Source organism: Epinephelus lanceolatus, chromosome 5 (assembly GCF_041903045.1).
Source record: "Epinephelus lanceolatus isolate andai-2023 chromosome 5, ASM4190304v1, whole genome shotgun sequence".
Classification (NCBI taxonomy): domain Eukaryota; kingdom Metazoa; phylum Chordata; class Actinopteri; order Perciformes; family Serranidae; genus Epinephelus; species Epinephelus lanceolatus.
The window spans coordinates 23,290,141-23,300,040 of NC_135738.1; the positions used below are offsets into that span (position 1 = coordinate 23,290,141).

Consider the following 9,900-nt stretch of genomic DNA (forward strand, 5'->3'; position numbering starts at 1 on the left):
TTTACACGTTCACAGACTTCTCGTTCGAGCAGCTAAACATGTCCCTTCAGGATGTGTGTTTTTTGGCTTTGTAACACACAAATTATTTGAACAGCAGTGTTTGGAAATGCTATCTCTCACCCAGAATACCCAGGTTCAGACCCCATCACAATGAACGTCCATGGGCCAGAAACTGAATTTCCTATTAGCTTTAGCAGCTCTGCTCTGGTGCTGACCTCGTGCTTTGACTCCTGTACACACAGGGAGAGCTAAACAACACATTTTGCCTTAGGGCCCTTCACATCCTGCTGGTTGTGTTACTGACTGAAATCATATTTCACTTCTACACTGTCTTTTGTTTTATCTGTGTATTCATAAACACAACTGTTCACGCTGTCTGTGGTGATCGAGGGTGTTCAAGTTGCATCTTCTTAGATCTGTAAATACATATCAACATTTCAGTTCACTTTCTCACTTCAAAGAGTAAACATGGTCGACAGATTTGATGGCTAACAAGTTAGAGAGACCGGCTTTCTGTCGATGCCAAAGCAAACAAGACTTGGAGAACTGGCATCGCTCTAAAACCTTTGTATGGTGTTTGGGTCATTTAACTCAAATCTGTCTAAATCCCTGAAACACACTGCAGTTATTCCTTACATACTGTGTTTGTATACTTTATACTTCCCTGGAAATACAAAGACAAAATATGTCCAAATAGCCAACATATACAGTACATATAAGGTGCTATAATTAGATACTGATATGTTTAGTTACTACACTACACTTTATCAGCTTAGAGGTGTTGCTGCTGCACAGGTTTTGTTTATCATCATTATAAACTAACTGCCTTGACTATAATTTAATCCAAAATCAGTGTATCAAACCATTTAATCAGCCGACATTTCGTCTTGATCAGAAGATATCATGTAGTAAAATTGTCTCACTCCATTCCCCCAAAAACACCACAGAAAGTTTGTGAATGCTGCCATCTTTTGGTAGCTGTGGGTACTGCAACTCATCAAAACTATTATAAAGGTATACTGCCAAAATATATACTCCAGCTCTACACTGTACTCATATATATATTTGCTGTCCGTGGGGTTGCAAATTATCACTGTCTCAGAAAATAAAACGGTTTCATGGTATACAGTATTACACAGTTATTATTATTATTATTATTATCAGTTACAGTGACCCTTTATGCCTTTAAAACCTAGTCTCACCACCAGACAATCAGAGATCTCCGCCTTCTAAAGCGTCTAAAGTCTGACTTGTGAGTCTATTTAAAACCTGGAGCGACATCACTTTTCTGCTGCTTTCAGACACCTCTCCCAAGAAATTAAACCTTTGAGCCCTGAGCACATTGGTGTGATTTATTTCAAAAAACATTGGGAAAAAAGGCAAGATTAGACATGTCCCACAAATTGCAAACAAATAATTAAAATTAAAAAATTAAAAATAACTAGAGAAAAAGGAAAAAAATCTTGGGAAAACTATATTTATTCTGTCTTAAAATCATGTTGCAGAATTATTATAAATTTTAAGCACTTTCCAGTTCATCTACTTATTTTTCTTTTTTACTAATTTCTTTCTAATTTTTTGGGTCATTTCTTCTTTCATTGTCTTCTTCCCATGTTTTTTTTTTGTGAAAGAAATCAAGCCGATTCACTCAGGTTTTAAAGGGTTAATGAATGAAAACAAAAGAGTTTTTTGCTTGAACAAATGCTTTATTATAACTGAAGCTTAAAAATCATTTTCCCCCAATGATTTATGTGTAAAAAGTCTGCCAGGCAGTCGAGGAGGAAAAAAGATGTGCATGTGCAGGCGAGTCTCCATCCAGATGCATTTTTTCTTTCAATACCATAGATGAGCAAATGTACACAGTATGATAACCGTCAATTTTCACACCATAGTATACGGTCGACTGCTGTAACCGTAGCCGTCAGTGATGAAAAGTCTTATCCCAGCACATTGTGTTTGTGTATAACCTCAATCCACAAGTATAAGACAATGAAGATGAGAAAAATCACAGGTCCCAAACTGTCAGAATATTTTTGAGACACTTTCATGCTACAAAGTTTGTTGTCAAATATGAAGATGAATAAAAACATTTATATAAATTGACTTAATTTTTTTTTTTAAATAGACAACAGAATAACTTTTCCAGTTTTATTAAATAATTAAATTAATTAGACTTTAAAAAGTGCTTTGGACAAGCCGTGTAACTTCACCACCTGCTCATGGTGGACTTAAATACCCATCAAACAATGTTAAGATTGAGTGTGCAGCACTGTGTAAACCTGACAAAGGTTTAAGGCGCATTTTAATATCCCATAGTTAAGTCAGGGGACTAAATGTCATTTTAAAAATGCAAAACCTTACAGTTTAAAGATTGCAAAGTGTCAAATGAACACACTCAGGCTAAAAAGATAAAGTATATTGCACCAAGTAAATATAATTTACAAGTTTGGCACTGTATTCAGACCCAGAGAGGAGGCATGAGGACACAGCCACAGATAAGTTAAGTCAAACAAGGCACACCATTAATGCTCAAACCCATGTTAAACACAGCTAAACCTCACACAGTTTTCGCCCAGTTTGTCATTGTAAGGCTAAAGTTTATGAATATATTACTGTAGTGGGACAGATATCAAGATTACCCCAAATGTGGCACTGATATGGTGACACTTGATGTGTTGATACTGACAACAGGCACTGATGGTGACAAAGTAAGGCTGAGCATTTGATTGATATATTATAGTTATCATGATATGAGACTAGATATCGTCTTAGATTTTGGATATTGCAAGTGCTGTATCCTCCTGATTTTAAAGGTTGACATGTGATTTCATGACCTTACCAGATGGTTCTTTTATTTGCCTTTACCCACTTAGTCACTATATCCACATCAAAATATCGATAAAGGTATTTGCTCAGGACTACCATGATATTTGATTTTGTGCCCAGCCCTTTGATAAAGACCACACAACAGATGTTTTTGTCCCAGACAAAGTATTTTCTGTGCTGCAGGAATGACGTTTATTTGTAGGGCAGCCTTGAAGTTAATATCACCCTTGTTCCCTTGACAAAAATCCAATGAGATTTTTTTTTTAGTCGATTTTGGATTATTGCTGAAAATAAGCTCTGTGGCGAACAAAGGTTTATGATACTTACACATTATGTTCAGTAAGAGGCACAGATGAACTCCTCTTTCATGATTTTTGAAGGGTAAATGAAATCTGCTATAAACAAACTACACCACGCTGCGAAACTCGCAAGTGGATTATTTACTGACAAATTAATAAATGTAAAAGTCCCTTAAGCTTCTGTTAACCACATATTGTTTCAATCATCTAACCAAAAACCCATTAACTTTCAGACGAGGGAACCACAAGTGCTAAAATCCTTTTAGGACTCATTCCTGCAGCACCAAACCTCAGATTTGAAGCACCTGAGGAACAATAAGGATCAATGGTATCAAGAGTGATACTTCAGGAAACAGAACTCTATGACGGCTGTCTGATGAATCGCTGGTGTCCTACATTGTCACAAAAATCAGATCAGTGTGCCGCCCTCACTTCAAGACAATCACTGAAGTATCTGCCTCAAGTGTCACAGTTATCGTATGAATTACAAGGTAAAATTCACTGATACATGCTGGTGTTGCACGAGGTAAAATGTTAAAAGATTTGGCTTTATCTTGATTGTCACCTACTTCTTAACTCATCTACTCCCACAGTCTTAAAAATGATCTGACTCTGTACTATCCTGGTTCTTGACACCGCTCAGGTCAACTTGTACTTGTTCCTGAGGAGTTTGAAGAGGTTGTGGATGACTGACTAAAAGCACTGCTACCATTTGTTGGTGAAACTACTTCACTATCTTTTGTTTTGAAATAAATTACATAAAATAAAGGCAGGACGATCCCGATCAGGAGCATGGCGACCACGGCGTTCCACCACTGGATGCCCCAGTCTGCACCGTGACTGCTCAGGGGCTGTCCTTTGAGACCAAACCTCTGCTGTTTCTCCGGGTTATCCAAGAGATCGTCATCCTGATCATTTGTAGTCTGAATCAGTTTCTCAATATCTTGGTCCACCTCCATTAGAAAGTCCGTGACCTCCTGCAGATGTGGCTGGGCTCTGGCTCGATCCGGAGGCTTCGCTGGTGTAGTGGATGAACACGGCATTTCTTCTTCAGGGTCTCTGAGATCTGTGTACCTCTCTGTTAAAAAGCTGTGTTTCTGAACGGGTATTTTGATGGATTTAAGTGCAAATAAATCCTGTTCCTTCAGAAGATTGTTCACCCGCTTTATATCTGCCACCTGTTGACAGAAACAAGACCGAAGCTGAATGAATGCAAACATCTAACATGCCACTGAAGAGATCAACTCCAGAAATCAAACTATCCCTAATCTTTACCTTGCAGCCATACTGCAGTGCGAGCTTGTTGAGGTTGTCGCCATCTACCACATCCCGCTCCAGCAGCTGAATGTTCCTCAGTCTGTCCTGCTCCTGGTAAATGCGTGGCCTCATCTCCATGACGTTGAGCTCCTCGTCATCTGAGGACTCATTGGGCCTCCTGTTGAACATGTAAACCTGGCCATCTGCACTGGCATGGACGTCCACCGGGGCCTGGAAAGCCCGTGAAACGTGCTCCCCCCGCCGCATAATGAAGCACCAGTCTGTAAGGAATGTCCCAAGCCCAACGTTAAAGGATGGATATAATTAAAAACCTTTATAAACTTTTATTCCCAACTTAGATATATAATTGTAATAGTTAGACTAATTTATGCATGCTGCTAGCTGGCCCCGCTTCACTGCCTTGTGTAACTGGAATAACCAGGAATACTCCTATTGAGATTCAAATGTCTTTTGCAAGGAGTCCTGCAGCATATAGAGTTTCACATAAAGGAAAAGACTAAAAACACAACAGCAAAACATTAAGCAGCATAAAAATTTTGCATACAGGAAACAAGCAACAGCCAGAGTACAACAAACAATTCAATTAGCAGCGTTCAGTCACTGTCACATGCATTTAGTAGAGCTATTCTGATACCAGTGTCCGAATTGCCTCTGATACTGCCTAAAATGCTGGACTGGGTATTGGTGGGCATACGAATCTATGCAAAAATCCGATACAATGTAATTTATTAATAAACTTTAGTTTCACAACCGGATAAAACAGTAGTTTTGCCAGAAATCAATTCTTCTTCACAGCTCTAAAACAGTAGCCTACACAGCCAGTTGTACTGTGCAGCTACTGGCAACTACTGCTTTACAGCTGTGACAAAGAGCTGACTTCTGATAAATAGTATAATGTTTGCCATTTTAACAAGTGGAAAGTGAAAGCAATTTTTTTAGAACCAGCACAATGAACGTAAGCTTCACTTTCACTGTGCCTGGCGCTCTGCTGCTCTGTCTGTGCCCAGAGAATCCTACGCTCTGCGCTCTGAGCGTGGCACGATGAGTAACCAAACAGCACTCCAACAGCGCACATACTGAACAGTCCAGCTCCAAAAATAGAAGACATTGTGGCAGGCCGCCACAAATAAATTTATGTGTGGGAAAACCCTGTTGACAGGATTCATTCTCTGTATGCATTTGTACAAAGGGTTTAACTTGAGTTTTGCAATAACAATGACAGCGATCCTTTCGCATGCATACAGCCGTTTATTTAGAGATGCACAATACTGGATTTTTTGCCGAGATCTGATATGCCAACATAGAACAATTTATTTGGTCGTTAACAGACACATCCACTTTTTTCCCCACCTACATTTAGTAATCATCAAGTCTCTTCTGTAGTGGAATTAACATCATAAAATTCATTCATTGTTCAAAATAAGAGGCCGATTCTGATAGTTCATTTTAAAGCCGATATCAGCCGACACTGATGATGTACCGATATTATCAGCATATTGGTAGATTCTGGTAGTTCATTTTAATGCCAATATAGGCCGATAACAATGACGTGCCGATTTATTTAAAGGAAATGGTATTTGAATGGTACTTTGAATTACACACCAGGTATCAGAATCAGTATGGGAAAGGAAAAAATGGTATTAGAACATAGTATTTGGTGATCACATAGTCTTTAATCCTGTTTTAAAATCTCCCATGCTTGTAATATAATCTAGTTTAAGGTGACTGTGTAGCTGACAAACGCTTTAAAATGTGAACACATCATCAATTCTTTATTAAATCAAGAAAAAAGGAATATGAGGTATTTCCAAGTGTTTCAGTATTGGCACAGTTATCGTATCTGCATAAGTTGTTGAATGTTAAGTCCAGCAATTGAAAAATCTGTTTAACACAGAATTTCTACGGAAGCCCAGCTGTCATGTGAGATGATGTTTTGCCCCTACAGTGTGTCTCAGTCTGTATTGTTAGTCATTAATCTACTGCACCCCATGATGACAAGTGACACCATTTTCAAACCCTGACCTAACGCACCTTTAATCTGCCTTTGAATACAACACTCATCCACGTAAAGATATTGAGCCACTTGCCCTGGCCTTATAAGTACAGTATATCCGTAGTGACTCTGATCGGTCTGTTTGGCTTGCACACCACAAACAAACCGCACTAGAGTTCACTCTCAGGCCGATAGCTCCACTTGAGTGAAGAAGTCTGTGTTGAATTAACGTTATAACCTTAACACCTGCCTGGACGAGCCAAAGCAAACAGTTAACCGCACAGCAGCTCCTTTAAACCACCGTCACTGATTAACTGAGCTACAAATACACAAAAAACTACCCCACTTACTAAAGTTACAACTTATCTAATGTGTTATACGCAGTTATATGTATTGTACTTATATACAAACTGAGTTAACACCAGGTCTGTTGCTCGAGTAATTTCTAACAGTTATTTTATTCCGTATAACAGTTAAATGTGACAGTTCAGCAAGGCCTTTACAAATCATACTGTCGATAAACGAAGCTGACAAGGAGCACTTGAAGGCACCGTTAACGTTAGCTACCATGCTAACAGCAGTTAATGGTTAGCTTTAACTTTTGACGTTCAGCATATGTCATCACCGGAATATCATGGCAGAAAGCAAGTCAGCAAACTGCTTTACTTCAGCTCCAGTTACAGTTAGCTCACTAGCACCACATGGATAAATACCACTTAGAGGACGTAGTTTCACAGGCTTTTAAAACTCAGGCTGCGCTGTCCCCTTCTAATTACCTTATCCAAATGCTTTGGCAACAGTATTGCAGGACACCGCCGTCCCAGGACAGTCCTCCCCGGCTTGACTCGCCAACATTACAACAGCAACTGGTGGCGCTAGCTCGCTTGCTACTGTTTAGCCTGCTTCTTCTTCGTTCCTTCTATAAAGAGTTGACACAATAAATGCACTACCGCCACCTGCTGCTCTGGAGGTGATCTAGCATTAAAAACAATCATTTTTTATTTGGAAAGAACCCCCACAAGAAGGTTAAATATAATTAGGGAAATTATAATTATGATAATTATGATGATGACGATTATCATTATTATCATCATCACCTTGTTCATCTTTATGTAGCAATTTTATTTTATTTCACAGTCACTTTATTTTATAGTCACTTTATTTTATTCAACACTTTGTCTGTCATTTTTAGTCACTTTATTCATCTTTATGTAGCAATTTTATTTTATTTTTACCTCTTTTATCTTTATTCTATTTAATGTCTTTTTGTCTTGTGCTGCTGTATTTGAATTTCCCCTCTGGATGATCAATAAAGTATATCTTATCTTATTAATCATTATTATCATTATTATTATAATAATATATATTAATATAATTATTATTTCTCATCATGTTTTTCATCTGCAGTGTGTGACTCTGGGCGCCTCTACTGTTTAAATGCAGGCATTTTCTTTTGTGTGTGTGTGTGTGTGTGTGTGTGTGTGTGTGTGATTCTGCCACTGTTGTGCTGTTTGTGGCCCCGAACCTCGTGCATATCTGATGTGTAGCAATGAGACATAAATGATAAGATAAGATAAGATAAGATAAGAATGGGGATATTTACAACATTAGAACAGCAAAGTGACAGTGCAAACAGGAAGCATCAGTAGGAAAAATCTACAAAGTAATATTTGACAATGTAAAACAAGTAAGCTGTACAAAAATAAAGAGCAATATAATAAGGAAACAGTATAAAAACATTACGCAACATAGTAAGGAAGCATCAGACAGAAGCGGAATGTAAGATAGACTGAATGGCTGATTTTACATTATTGACATATGGAAGTATAGATATTGCACAGTATAACAGTAGTGATATTGCACCTGAGTGATTGATTGTGAGCAGTAAAAAACAGAGGCAAGATATAATAATAAATAGACAGCCCGAGTGGCAGAATTTACATTATTGCATGTAGCAAGTGTCGATATATCACAAACACTACATACAAATACAGATATTGCACATGAGTGATGATTGATTGTCCATAGTTTTTTATTGACTTTCTGCCAATGCAGTCATTTGACAAAACAGAAAGTGTACAACATAGATACCACCAGATCTCAGAGAACATAAAGGATGTGCACAATACACACTACAATACACATGATAGTTAAGTGCAATAATTTCTGGTATGGCTTACAGCTCTGCACTAAAAATGTACCCATATAATATACATTTTAGAGAATATCCTCACTATGTAGTTTCCTCTCTTCATTGGTCTCCATGGGCTTAATGAAACCCACAACTTAAAACTGAGGTGTATGATATAAAAATAGAATATGAGAATTCCCATTTAGGATATTTTCTCTTTCAAACTTCATATGCTAATCAATATTTAGTAACCAAAAAGCTGCTCTATGTCTGACATCTGTTGGTAGGAAGTCATCACTACATCTCGTCTCAGCCTCTGAAGCACAGTCAGTATTCCTCCTCTCCTCCATCCCTCTGTTAGTTTCCCAGAACAAGACCAGTGGTGGCGAGGAGAGCAACCGCACACAGCCTTGGGCTGAGAGGATGCGAGAAAGTGAATATTGGTTCCTGGGTCCTCGGGGAAAGAACCAAAGAGGTTTCAGAGAGGTCAGGGTAGTGGTGGTGCCGTCTTTGACCACTAGATGGGACTATTGATCTTTTATATCGCTTAACATCTGTTTTAAGCTGCCAATCTGTTTATCTGATGAAACTAATGCAGAGTGGTTATTTTGTATAGGGCAAAGCATTATTTTTTTTTATCCCAATTCTGTTATTGTTTGCTATTGTTAACAGGTATGGAAAATTCAGTTTGGTAGTTTTTCTTAAGATATTGCCCGATGAACACTGCCACAGAAATTAAGAACTTCCTCTATCAGACCATTTATGAGCAACATGCACAAAAAGCTTAAACAATAGTCTGCAGTCTGTCACATAACCAACATGATGAGTTATATCAGGAGGAAATGTGTGAGCCCCACACTGTATAAGCTACTCCTTTAAAAAAACAAGTTAATCAGCTCAATTACAGCCATATTGCACTGGCCTGTATACACTCCTTTTTTTTTTGCCACATGAAGAGCATGGACCAACACAATTTCCCCACAATCTCAAGTGAAAGCCACAATTTGTCTCCAGGAGTAAAGGTCCAATGTCCAAGCCATGAAAAATGTCAGATTTTACACTGGATTTGAGGGCTTATAATACATATAAATGCACAAATACACATCCAAAATAGGTTACAAGTATGAGGGTCATTACTGATCAAATGAACCACAAATACACACATTACTTACACTTCAAATTTTCTTTGCAAGACAGAATTAACATTGTATATAGAAATCATGTATTTAAAATGCCTTGTCTGTTCTTTATCATTCCTTTTAATCATGTTTCTGCGCCATCTTTACTGCGTCATGACGTCCTGCCTACAAGGAACCTGATTGGTCAGCCCTGAACAGCGCGTGAGCGTACGTAGTTCGACTGTTACGCTAGCT

At 38.2% G+C, this 9,900-nt stretch overlaps 1 protein-coding gene across 1 annotated transcript; it reads right to left on the bottom strand.

Annotated features, from left to right (window-relative positions):
* Positions 1 to 1,685: 1,685 nt before the first annotated feature.
* On the bottom strand, positions 1,686 to 7,306 carry lysmd4 (LysM, putative peptidoglycan-binding, domain containing 4). Its single transcript, XM_033634035.2, has 3 exons — positions 7,173 to 7,306; positions 4,401 to 4,663; positions 1,686 to 4,303 (listed from the first exon to the last, which is right to left on the bottom strand). The coding sequence occupies exons 2-3, from the start codon at positions 4,647 to 4,649 to the stop codon at positions 3,770 to 3,772; spliced, it is 783 nt and encodes a 260-aa protein (XP_033489926.1). The 5' UTR covers positions 4,650 to 4,663; positions 7,173 to 7,306; the 3' UTR covers positions 1,686 to 3,769.
* Positions 7,307 to 9,900: the final 2,594 nt, after the last annotated feature.